We start from the raw sequence: 13,910 nt of genomic DNA, 5'->3' as shown, positions 1-13,910 counted from the left end.
ACTCCTTTGAAATGCATTCTTCATGCCTTTTTTCCTCGGAAATTGGTGTACAGCATGCAAGGAAACCTGACGATTTCTTGTAATAACTAGTGTAACCCAAGTTACAGATTTTCTTCACAATTCGTATACTGCAGTATTAAAGCCGGTTAACATGCCTTGTCCTGGTAATAGATGAGACATCTATCCTTTAAAGAAGATCTACATTATATTCTGTAAAAACTGTGAATTGCTAATTATCAAAAAAAGAACAAAACGCAAAACAAGCTTACAAGCACACACATCTGCTCACACACACACTCACGTCCTCTCTAGCGTCACTGATAACCCCACACACGCATAGGAAGTAAACTGTACCTTATCCTATCAAGAAGATAAAGATGAAAAATAAAGGGAGAGAAAAAACAAAGAAAAAAGAGAGAACAAAGAAGAAGAATATGAAGAAGAAGAAAAGATCATTATAGAAACATATACATATAACGATCACGAAGTATACGGGCCTACAGGGAGGTTCCGAGAATGTCGATCAATTAATGAATTCTGGCGCTAAGTCATACAGATATTTCCTAATTCAACAGCTGGTGCATAATTTGATCTCACTCCGTGTTCTTTCTGCGTTGTAAGGATATGCTAACTCTTTTTTTTTTCACGATAGTGCTTTTTTTAAATATCAACACGGGGAAAACATTGCGTCAAACTGGTAATGAGATGCTCTATTTATTCATAGTTTTCTCACCCTCAAATGTTAATGATTGCAAATCGTTTAATTAAACAAAATAAGGCCACATGGTACATGTAAAATGTTTGTAAGGTTTGAAAAATTTGTAGTTGTGTTAAATAAAGTGCGCTGGTATTGAATTGAATTTATGGATAAACATCATGCACTCGACATGAACATATTGTTTTACTGAAAAACCAACGTAACAATAACAGTTCCATTGTGAACAGTATAATTTCCGGTGATTTATTCATTATAAAAGCTATGTACAGCAACAACAAGACATGAAGCCCTGTCCCAGTACGATTATTAAGGGGGTGTACTCTAAATGTGGAAGCTAGATCAAATTAGCCTGTTGGACATGTAACATTAATAGACTATATATCAGATAGTATAGTAGTCTACTTGAACTTCTTTAGTTATACCTATACCAGAGAAGCGACAAATTACGATGTTGTAGGTGTAGTCAATATAACCCAAGCATGAAAGGGCTCTCAAGGGTGAACATAATCCAGTTGCAAAACAGTAGCAGTGTTTTGCACTTTCCTATACACATTAACATTTTGAGATATAAGGCTGCATCGCCAAAGCAGAGCAGAGCTCACTTTAAATGATACAATTGAGGTTTCATATGACAAAAATACAAACGATTTTTGCACACCATGCACCAACCGCACAGCCGCGAGTCCCTACGGAGGCGAAATCCTCGGCGCATTTTAACCCCATGCCCTGTGGGTTTGAGGTAGACTTTGGTTACGCCGCAAGGAATAACAACACGTATAGAACAGAAGAGATCGAGTAGGAAAACATCTGCTTCATCATCCAACTCATCGATCGGATCACTTTCGTTTGGCCTTTCACCCAAAGAACAACTTACCCCCCCCCCCCATTCTAAAACTGGATTTAAAAAATGAGCAATATATTCCCGACGTGTCGTTTCTCATTAACCCTTTCCGGTGGTAGTATTCATCGTTGACGACAGAGCGCGAGCTTCCGTTACGTTGCATGATGGGAAAATATTAATGAGATTACAAATTTCTTCTCATGATTACTGTGGCGATACATGTATATTTAATAAAGTAATTTATCAACAGTGCAGAGCTGAGCAGTCTTCATCCTCGCTATGTCAAGAAGTCTTTGTCGAAAATTGGTGAATGAAAACAGCAGTTTTATCCCGGAATCTGGACAAACGACATATTTGCAATTTGTCGTCAGCTCCGAAACTTAGGACGATCTGTAAACAAATTTTCGGCATTGCTCCTATGTGTTTAAGATCGCATGCTCGATCTGTAATGAAAATCATAAGTCAGAAAAATTGTAACCAGTGGGATTCGAACATGCCATCTACTGCTTTCCGGGCAGCGACTTAACCACCAGGCTATTCTGGTTCACGGCTAAATCACGATGGACTGGAATTCAAATACCCTCGATCCTCTTCGAATCCCACTGGTTCCAATTTTATCTGACTTATATTGCAGATCACATATCTTAAACACATGGGAGTAATGCCGAAAATTTGTTTACACATTATAATTTCCTCCTATTAAAGCATCTTTATTTATTATTAGGACGATCTGCTTGTCCCGGTTCACCAGTTTTCGACAAAGTCCTCTCAGCTCTCCACTTGCATTTTCAATACATGTACTGTGTTCTGTTTGGTGGTGCTAAAAATCGAGCTCATAATCTCAGGAAAATGACCACCGTGGGAACAACAGCGCAGTTTTTATTGCGAGGGGTATTGAAAAACCACACGCGAAATTAAAAATTTATTCAGATTTATTCGAATCCTTGTCACTCTTTTAGGAACTGATATCATATACGATAGTGAAATCCAATGTTTTCCTTTGACTTGCACCTCTCCCCAGAAATCGTTTTGAAATTTTTTAGTAGAATGCCATTGATTTTCAGTCAAATGTAAATAGGCTACTCAAATTGTCTAATTGAATGTCGTGACGCCGCGACGCGCCGGAGCGTTTGTCTGGTAGTGATGCAACAAACTTTTTAGATATAATTTACGAATTTACGATGGATTCAATAGGCGCGATTGATCAGCGGGTAGAATGGGAGTCTCGCGATCCAGCGACACGGGCGCTAAACTAACATGGTGTGCTATCCAGTGCCCTATCAGGTCCCACAAAGAGGTGCTCATCAGAGTAAATGATAGATGCAAATTGTCAATCAATTTCTAAATTGCAATGAAATAGATTTCAGATTCAGTAGAAAGGCAAAATTTCTGAATTAAACTCAATGAATAATGTGGCATCTGGGCAATTACTAAAAATTCGAAAATATCGAATTTGCCATGAACAAATAAGAAAAAAATGAAATCAGACTGGGCAATGGTTTGTATTTAGTATGCCTATTGTTTTAAATTTTGAGTAGAGTATGAATTAAAAATTACTTGATAAAATATATATATATACATTTTTTTGCTCCTTAACGAAATAGGAGCAAACGTACTGACGGCCTCCGTGTATACATACGTATAAAAATAGACAATTTCTTTCGCAGGTAGAAACACAAGATTTGTATTGTTCATTACTCGAGTTAGTGGGAAATCCAAACAAAATAGATTTGCAAGGAATTATTTACGTACGTATAGAAATAAATGTCAGGAGGCAACGTAGTCCAAATATAGAAGACTCTCTTATACGCGTCGCTCTTAAAATTTCTTGTAACCTAAAGTGGAAAATGAACCGAGAGAATGCAACTCATATTCGCTTGTTTGAAAGCCAAATTACTGAATGATAATGTGAACTGGCATCTATCATGAGAATGATGAATGGTTGTAATTAATCATTATGCTGTTCTGTTTCAGTTTATATATATATAAATATATATATATATATGTATATATATATATATATACACGTATATATGTATATATATATATACACGTATATATGTATGTATATATACGTATATATATATATATATATATATATATATATATATATATATATATATATATATATATATATATATATATATTGTAAAGGAATGGATGAAGAGAACAATGGTAGGCGTAGCTTAAATCAAGGTTCCCCAGAGCTATCTACCCTTTTGGAAAAATTGGTGACGCCGAAAAAATGTCTCTGCCGGGAATCGAACCCGGGCCCCCAGCTTTGAACGCCGGTGCCTTAACCACTAGACCACAGAGACGGGTTAGTGGCTAGGGCGACCCCGATCCGACTGACCGTCAGATAGACAAATTTTCGACACTATACCAATTATAATTTCCTTTGTCGGGTGAAGGTGGGTTTCGAACAATGACAAGCCGCCAAAGGGTAGATAGCTCGGGGGAACCTTGATTTAAGCTACGCCTACCATTGTTCTCTTCATCCATTTCTTTACAATATTTAAATAAAAAGAGTTGCCAAAGCTGTTGTACATGTATAACTTTACACACACACACATATATATATATATATATATATATATATATATTTATATATATATGTATATATATATATATATATTGTGATGAGGCCAACTCAAAAGATGACGCAGGACACCATTTTAGCTTTAGCTTTCGTCTTTGATAAGACTTCGTCAGAAGCGTCTGAAAAAATATAAGGAGATACAACATCCAAGTTTGTCTTGCACATCAATGAATTATCATTGAATTATCATTAAGTTAAATATATTCCATAATCTCATTAGAAAGATGAATGAATGAATAAATAAATTAATTGATAAATAACAAATAATTAGTTCGATTGAAATAATAATTATATAAATGAAGATGACATACCTGTAATTACAGACTATTATGGTCAGGATGCCTACCGTATTCTATCTTGTTCTTAAAGGAAGTGTCACAAATTACAAAATGAAAACATTGGTTGCTATGTGGTGAAAGCGCAAAGCGCAATGGTAATGCGCATAATTTATGTCACAATGAATATGAATATTCATGAAACAGATAACGTAAGCTGGAGGATGATGAAGAAAACATTGGTTCTTACAAGCATAGTAATTAAATCTCTATGAAACGATATAAATTTTGAAATCAAATAAAGTAAAGATTATAGATAAATTGTTGATAATGACCAAAAGCCTCACTTCTCAAGCTTGTGTTACCTAGAGCATGTAGAGAGCACCTAACAGATACATAACAATAAGTATAAAACATCAATTCCCAGAGTTTTTTTCAAAATGTAAACTTTTTTTTGATACGCACTCTATATGTGTGTGTGTGTGTGCGGGGGGGGGGGTGCGTGATGAGGGTGTGTGTATGTGTGTATATAATTGTGAAATTTTACACCCCATATAAAAGTCCTTATCTTAATCCGCGATGATATCGGTGATGATGATCATCATCGTCCTCAACATCATTATTATTATCACCAACATCCTAATCACAACCATCATCATCATCATCATACTCATCATCACCACCATCAACAATCATCTTCATCAATATCATCATCTTCATCGTCTTCGTCGTGAGCATCATCATGATCATCATCATCCTTTACTCGCACCAGCTCATATACTTTAATCGTCATCCTCATACCGGTATGACCTACATGATATTACGAACTGATGAAAGTACGAATCAGATGATCAATACTTTTTATCGTAGTGAATAGATTTATTCATAGATGATAGCAATGTTCATAACAATTCTTAGCAACAATTGTGCTGTATATTTTTATGTACATTCAACAATGCAAAAATAAGATAATTCTAGCCTTTATACAATTTCAATCTTTACACCTCATTAAATCCATTTAAAGAAATAGATACAAAGCTGTCAAAATCTAAGAAACATACATACATGATATGTAAAAATAGCACAATACCAGATTGCAGACATATATAGTACATCATCATTCATGCATGCTAAAATAACACGTGATCAATTAACTAAAAAGCCAGATTCAAACATCAAAATGGAGATACATGTAATTTAAAAAACTGGTTGTCACGCCACTTTGCCATGAATCGAAACTCGAACAAGAGGACGCGATGAAAGATGGACTCTATCTCATCCGATAGTTCTAGGACACAGTTCGCAAGAAAGTGGGTTAGCTTTTTGACCGATATGATTGAAGTAAAATCAATGTAAAACAAAATCAATTTTAGGAGACAGACACTCTCGTCGCATGTTCATTTTGCCAAATCAATATATTCCTAGAACCAATAACTGTCACCAGTGTAAACCATATTCAGTGCATGAGCAATAGAGACCTACATGTATACTGAACTCATGGAACATATGTGACCAACCACCCCAAAACCACCAATAAGTCGCCATGGAAAGTTCTCTGCTAATAGCCAAAATAGTAAATTGGTCTTCAAAAAGCCAAAATTCAAGCTTGTCTGAGGGAGGAGGAAGTACTTCTGCAATTGTTATACTGTTAAACTGTCGAGTTGTAAAGTTGAATAGAAAACAAGATACAAGAGTTTGTTTGACACAAGTTTTTGTGGACTGCTTGGAAGTTTTATTGAAATTGCAAAGTGTGCAACATCTCATGCTTGAGTGGACCTGAACTTCATTTTCTGAAGCTCTCGTGTTGTTTTCTCTGCATTCAATCAAGCATTTGAGTGAGTTATAATTGATTAAGTTTGACAAATCATATATTGTATTAAAGCTTAGGGTATGCTTGTTCAAATTCAATAAAAATCTCAAAATTCACTTTCGGCGATTTATTGTTGGATTTGAGGTGGCTGGTCACATATGTGGAAGGATGGAATATTAAATTCCAAGTTTTTTATGTAATGTGTAGTGTTCAGAATACGTAGAATGGGGAAGAATCACATCCGTAGTTTCTCAAAAAAGAACATGCGAAAGGAGTGTGGGAGGGGGACAAAGTAGGTGGCGTAAATGGGTATTACCTAAATCGGCGCCCTTGGTGTTTCCGGTAGCTACTTTCAAGTACAAATTACATATTCTTATAAAACAGTAAAAATAGAATAACCTACGATTGCCTCCAAAACCCTGCGGCAGGGATTTAGACAGAAAACTAGATCTTCCCTTCTCAGCATCCTCACAATCATCTGCGTGGAAATCCTGTTATAAAACTTTGGCAAGCGTCCAGTTCTCATTTGTGAATTGAGTTTCTGTTTTCCCCCTTCAAGTTGAGTTTTATCCCAACCACACGTCATTCACGACTTCCCAGTCCCCAGCCACTACAATCTACCTTTAAATCCCCGTTTTAAGGTATCAATTCTTCATTATGGCATGAATTTTTCATAAGATATCGATGACTGAAAACGATGTTCTTATAGACAGGAAATCTCGCGTACAGGGTGACGTCTTTCTACTCAAGCGGTATGATTTTCAACGATTTTTCATTTAATGGCAATTATTTCAGTTCTCATCCCACCTTCCATGTACTCTACTATTCAGAGTAAGCGTTTAGTATACAGGCTTATTTCATAATGATAACCCAAAGTGCGTAATTTATTGTTTCCCTGATGAATAACAACATTTCTGGCCGAAAAGGGGGAAAACATGAAAAATTCGCCAGTTCTACCTCAAGAGCCAGGATTGTGACATACATCTTTAAAATCATAAGGGTTACTCTTGCAAGAGTCTTGATAACTTCACACTGTATCTATAACTCAAATTCGGGAATTGCTTTATAATATCAGAGCGAAAGAGGGGAGAGAGAAAAAAAAACTAGGGAAAGATAGACATAGACATAATAATCCTATTTACAATCGTTTTCAGATTTCAATTTCATAATTTACGATCGATTTTGGGACCTAACACTGACACGAAATTGAAGTGATCAAAAGACAGATATCATCATGATCATCGAGAGAGCGAGAATGGTGTGAGAGAGCCAGATATAAATAAGTAGATAGAAAAGATAGAAAGAAAGAGGAAGGAAGAGAGAGTGACAGAGAGATAGAGGGAGAGATCAAGAAAAAGCAGATTTACATGTGATCATTGTGTGAGAGAGAGAGAGACCCATATCCCTATTAAAGAAAGCACTTGTGATGTTAATTACCCAAGATAACCGGTAAAGTAATGAGAATACCCTTTGCCATTAATTAGCAACTGATTAGTGAAGATAATTTAATAAAGCATAGGCCCTTATACAGCATACCCGTGCTATATTATGTACGTTAAGTAATTGAAACCACGTCTAAGACACCGTTATGTTTGCAATACATCCAGTACCCTGTAGCACAGTGCTGAGTATTTGATCGCACATTTCATTTCTACGATCGATTGCACATAATTACCAATGCAGTCAAGCGTAAGCTTGAGCCATGCGACCAATCGTAATGCATTGTGTCAAGGGGCCTTAAGCTTGCATATTTAATGAATTGTGTGCTATTATGTGGGTACAATTAAATATTGCATAACCAAACGGCCAAAGCAACTATTAACTTCAAACGGTGTTTTAATATTCAAACATAAACTTGCAGATGGGGAGTCAGTGTATGTTACTAACACATACACTAACAGATTATAGGCTACGAACAATAGGAGCCTATGGATACGAATGAGTTGATAAACGTGTAGTTTTTAAGGTAATTAAGGAAAGGAGTTTTTAAATATTGTAATAAAGATTTCAAAGACGTTTATTGCAGAATTTGTTTCTCTAAATTGAGTTACACAATCAAATAAATTCATCTTCCTGATTACTTGCATAAACGAAACGATACTCAGGTAGATTGACCATAGCTGTCGTCTTGATCGCAATCAGTCAATCATTAACAAGGTAATATGTTAAATGGTGCTACAGTCTCCTTACGTACAATACATTAATGAGATTCTTCTAGGAGAGGGGGCGGTGGATTTTCAAAATTCGGCAATTGCGAATTTCTCATAACAAAAAATATCGTACTAATCGACTTGTCTAGAAGTTAGGTCTCATTCACAATGTAATAATAAGGACACTTTGCAACGGCATTTGATACGAAACAAAGTTCAAAGAGGGTTTTTGTTTTGCGAAGTGAGTGTGTGTGTTCTTCTGGAGCAAGCTGAAATGTTTCCTAGCTTTTTAATGCAACATTCATCATAATTGTGAAGAAGATAAATCGAAGTTACGGTAGTATTTAATCAAACTCACATATTCCTAGGAGGGCTGGGAGGGTTAAAAGTATTATGTGTGTTAAAGGGGGAGGGGGGGTATTCAGGTATTTTTCAATAAAAAAACATTGCCTTACTAAATTGGCATTAACTGCAATCAGTTACCAACGAGAGTGGTATTTGCTTGAATGATAACCATTTTTTTACTAAAAAATATATAAAATGGGTCCATTAGACGCACGGGAAGCAGTAAGTCCACATCTAACCCAGATAATGGTGAGTTGTGACAGTAAATCTAATTGATGCTTCTTGATAAATCACAGCTATTAAAACTGAACTTAAAAATCTAAAAAAAAAAGGGAAACTCATGTGAGACTGCTTTAGCATAAAATGCAAATACGTTCATATCTTATATAGATAAGTACAGTGTACCTGAGGCTCCATGACTCTTAACTATTGAAACAGTACTTCCAAATAATGACAAAGTAAGGGCAACTTAAGTTTGACAATCCATGCAATCCATGGAATTGATTGCAAATAAAGGCATATGAAGCAGTACGTTCACATCTTATACAGATAAGTGTAACGTCAGTACGACTTTAGGTGTATTTGAGGATCCAAAATAAATCGTAAAAAACGAAACAGTGTGTAATACATAATGCATGTAAGGATAACTCAAGTAAGACAATGAAAAAATTATGGGCTCCATTACTTGTCTAATCTTGCGAAATAGTATGTTTACATCTAACGTAGATACATATGAACACGGTGCACGCTCTAGTCTGAGCCAATGAACTAACTCTTTTCAATCTATAAAAGAAAATGACATGTTACCGCTATGGAAAAGTGTGCACATGACAAATACAGATAAAGACCAATAATAGGAACTGCATGGAGGATTGCCAGATATATTAAACTTGAAGCGTCGTTTCGTTTCCCAACTTACACAAACAATATTCGGATATTCAGAAATACAAATGGACCTTTGGATGAACTGTTTGATTTCTTTTTAAAAGATGAATTATCGAACAAAATTAATTATACGATTAATAACTGCGATTTACGAAAACAAAAATGTAACAATCTGGCGACGTTTTTATATAAAACGGAGCAAAAAGAAAATGATATTTGGAATTCATTACTACAATCACCGTCCAAAGAGAAAAATGTAATAAATAAAGGTTGATGAAAAGGTATGGATATTAGGAAAAAGGTCATCTCAAGTTCTTCTCCGATAAGGCATATTTTTGTGAGGGAATGTGTGACGTTTTGGTCCTTAATGTCATTGATAAAGTGTGATGAATTTCAATTATGGGCTCTAGTTTTTCACCCTCGCTTTAAATTGATTTTTCGATTCTCCTGTTAGAACAGCTTGATTTTACAATTTTCTACTCGTGACTAGATTGAAATTCTCTGAATATTCCGTTGTTTATTTAGCCTTACCACTAATGTCTGTAAGCCAGCCATGACACACAACAGAGACCCCTGCCAATTATCGGTGGGTAAATACGCAACGAGTACAGATAATGAGACCTAATCAATATTCTTCATGATTTAAATTAACACTCCTTTCACCAAGTACACGATTTCTTTGGAACATTCATAGAATGACAATTGTTGTCAGGTTTTGAATGCAGAGTCTTCGGTTAGTTGTGGCTCTACTGAAGAGCGATATCACCCATGGAATAAACTGAATCAATGCTCATGAAACGGGTGCTGTCTTTAACAGAATGGCCCTCGATGTACTGCCTCTTTTTCTGCTGCAAGCAACATTGGCATAGGATTCGCTTAAACGCTCTCTTGAAGTTCCGGCTGGTGAACGCGTAGATTGCGGGGTTTAATGCACTGTTAATGAAACCAAGCCATGTAGCGAGGGGTATCACAAGGTCCGGGGCTAAGATGCAGGTCTCAAAACAAAATGGCGCCATGACATTGATGATGAAGAAAGGCAACCAGCAGAGGATGAAGACACCGACGACTATACCCAGAGTCTTAGCAGCTTTGTGTTCTTTGTTCATTCTAGAGAGAAGCCGACGGCCAGCGGCTTGGGTGAGTGCGATTTTGGTGTCCCGTCGCACGTTAAGGGGCCTCATTTCTGGCGGTAGTCCATTGTGTAAATTATTATTGGAATGTTGGTTACTCAGAGGGCTTCCGGTTGTCTTAACGCCTCCTCCTCGATGTATACGTAGGGACACCGCACCGTTCATATGGGTTTTATCAGCTGCTTTAGCGGATACAAGCTTAGTTCCTGACCGGATGTGGCGCATTTGGGTTACAGCTGCCCTGTAGATCTTGTAGTAAGTGAACATCATGATTAAACTAGGGAGGTAGAAAGATACACATGAGGATATCACTAGATACCAAGGGTTCTGCGGGAAAATGCACTTCTGCGGGGGTTGCGGAGGCTCCACGGCACGCCAGACCAGAATGCAAGGGAATGAGATTGCAGCTGAAGCGAGCCAGACCAGGACAATGAGGAATCCTGCCATCTTTTTGGTAACTCGGGTTGGGTAGCTCATCGGATGTGTGACAGCCCAGTAGCGGTCCAAAGAAATGATACAAAGGTTCAGAATAGATGCCGTACAACCCAGAACATCAAACGCATGCCATAGGTCACACCAAATTGCATTAAAGAACCAGTATCCGGCTGTCAAGGTGTCAATGATGGCGAATGGCACGACGATGCTTCCGACTAGCAAATCAGCAAAGGCGAGAGAAACTATGAAATAATTCGTTACCGTCCGAAGGTTTCGCTCTCTGTAAACAGCAGCAATCACAAGCATATTTCCGAATATCGTAAGGCTGCAGCAGAAACATAGGATGCAGCCCACGATGACAGTCCTAGGTAAACTCTGGCCGTCAAGTGGACCTCTGAATTCTCCCATATTAAACTCTGATGCATTGTTTGATGAGTTTTCGGATGCAAAGTCAAACTCCTTGGTGTTCGCCCCGGTCATTTCTACTCCTGCAAGCGACATTGCCGATTGCGTTAAGATCGAAGTACGGAATGATTGGTTTGCATCTCGCCCCATGGTAACTAAACCATGGATGGTGGTCATTTCATATTGCCTCGCGATAAACTCACCTGGCAACATTTGCAGGGAAGTTGCGACAAGATGGGTGTCGTAAAAGATGTTTTTGGGTGGTAGAACTTCTCTGCGGTTTTTAAAATATTAAAAATGCTCCTTTTTAACTCTGCTCTTCCTTGAGTAGTATTAATGATCAGATATCCTCCTTTTTTATCTATTGCAAAGAAAAAACTTCCCTTGGATGTGACAAAAGTTATTCAAATTGTTTGTTCTTGTAAAAGTTTACTAAAAGCATGGTTTGCTCTGATTCAAAGAACGTAACTGACGAATTCGTTCCGCTGTGAAAGATCGATGTGTATGCAAGTCATTGTTTATAAAGGTAACATGCTTGAACATGCGAAATCATTTCAACAATTCAGGTTGACAAGGTACCTCCGGCGAGTAAAAAATCCTGCTGTGCTCATCACTCACCAGCTTTCCATTTTGTCTTCACGAACGAGGTATTCTATCAATCGTGAAGGATCGGACAGCCTTGTGAGATACCGTCAGCAAAAAGCCATGTCCTAAAAACACGAACAGGATCTACTTCCAAGCCATATCCATAATGCTGAAACTCACTTCAAGCGAATAATTTCCCAAACGTGTTTCCCTAAGGTTAATGATCTGCTGGCTATTGGCTTGAGATTTTTTTTGTCTGATTGTTTGTTTGACGCGAGACAGTCAGGCACACACCTTCCAGCTTTAACTCCAATCATTCAAATGCTCCTCTTTATTTCGACCACTTTCCCCATTACCGTGTTTTCCGTGCAAAGCAATAATGCGCATGCGTGGTGCGAGCACGCTCACTCGTTCGTTGGCGCGGCTTTTCCATTCCTTGCAAACAGCGTGATTGAGAAATAGGTTGTTCAGATGGCGGATCGAATAAATTAATAATCGCTAGTCACAATGGAGAAGAGCGATTCAAAATAGTACTGCTTTTGTGAAAATTACAGTGGTGGTGATGATGATGATGATAATGATGATAATGATGATGATGATTGACGATAGTGATGATTAGTTTGATGGTGGTGGTGCCTTTAGTGGTGATGGTGATGATTATGATGGTGGTGGTGATGGTGATGATGATGACGATGGTGGTGGTGGTAATGGTGATGATGATGGTGGTGGTGGTAACTGTTGTGGTGGTGATGATGATGCTGATGGAGATAACAATGCTGCTGATGGTAATAATGATAACGCAGATGATCCTGTATAATAGTACTAGTGGTGATGGCTGTGGTGTTTGTATTGATGATGATGGTGATAGTGATTCTGATTATGCGTTATCCAAATCAACCAATATCATTGAGCTAGTGTGTATTCCTCCTCAGTAGGCTACATCAATATCCCTTGATATGATTATGTATATATGCATCCGATTTCACATTTGTGGACTACGTACATCCAAAATATAGTGTAAACAGTCGGAAGATAAACTGCGTTGCAAATATGAATTGACAAAATATGACAGCCATCATTTAGTAACGCTGTATATACTCCTAGTTCGATAGTCCTGCTCATCTCCATGTATAGGTCATCTTTTCCAAAATGGTGAAAGAATCATGTTGACTTCCTTACTCAGTTAAAAGCTCATCAATTTTCAAAACCAGATATCGATGTCAACTCTGTGATGAAAACAAGAACAAAAGCAGAAAATAAATTGAACACGCAAAACAATGACCAAAACGAAAATTAATAGAATGCGCGAAACAACGATAATGAAAATAATAAGAAACACAAAAATAAAGTGAATGCTCAAACCAATGATAATGCAGTCATGAAGATGATTACAACCAGTCGATTGGTCATTTATACCAATTTAAGGCAGATTTTTTTCCGAATATTGAAAATACATATTAGTTCTCGAATTCAATAGGAGATTTTTTTAATGGGATATGTATTTCTCTAGACGTGCTCTGTTCCAAAGTTAGCGCAATGTATTTATACAAAATAACTTCCCTTTAGATAAGGTATATTCATGCTCTGATATCAATATTGGGTCATAACCTCATGAATCTCAGATATTTGTAATTCATCCTAATGTCTTTATTTGGATTGTGCTTTGATAATCTGAAACTGTAATGGAAGGATTGCAATTCTTAAAGATAATCAATCCTTTGCGTTCAAATTG

The 13,910-nt window shown here is 37.1% G+C and overlaps 1 protein-coding gene across 1 annotated transcript; it reads right to left on the bottom strand.

Annotated features, from left to right (window-relative positions):
* Positions 1-5,296: 5,296 nt before the first annotated feature.
* On the bottom strand, positions 5,297-13,400 carry LOC129273446 (dopamine receptor 2-like). The gene is made up of 2 exons (XM_054910476.2): positions 5,965-13,400; positions 5,297-5,911 (listed from the first exon to the last, which is right to left on the bottom strand). Exon 1 carries the CDS (start codon positions 11,804-11,806, stop codon positions 10,370-10,372), a length of 1,437 nt encoding a protein of 478 aa, XP_054766451.2. The 5' UTR covers positions 11,807-13,400; the 3' UTR covers positions 5,297-5,911; positions 5,965-10,369.
* Between the last annotated feature and the right edge of the window lie 510 nt (positions 13,401-13,910).

This window comes from Lytechinus pictus, chromosome 12 (genome assembly GCF_037042905.1).
Source record: "Lytechinus pictus isolate F3 Inbred chromosome 12, Lp3.0, whole genome shotgun sequence".
NCBI classification, from domain to species: Eukaryota; Metazoa; Echinodermata; class Echinoidea; order Temnopleuroida; family Toxopneustidae; genus Lytechinus; species Lytechinus pictus.
Note: the sequence above shows the minus strand (reverse complement) of the source record. Positions and strands in the feature narration are given on the sequence as shown.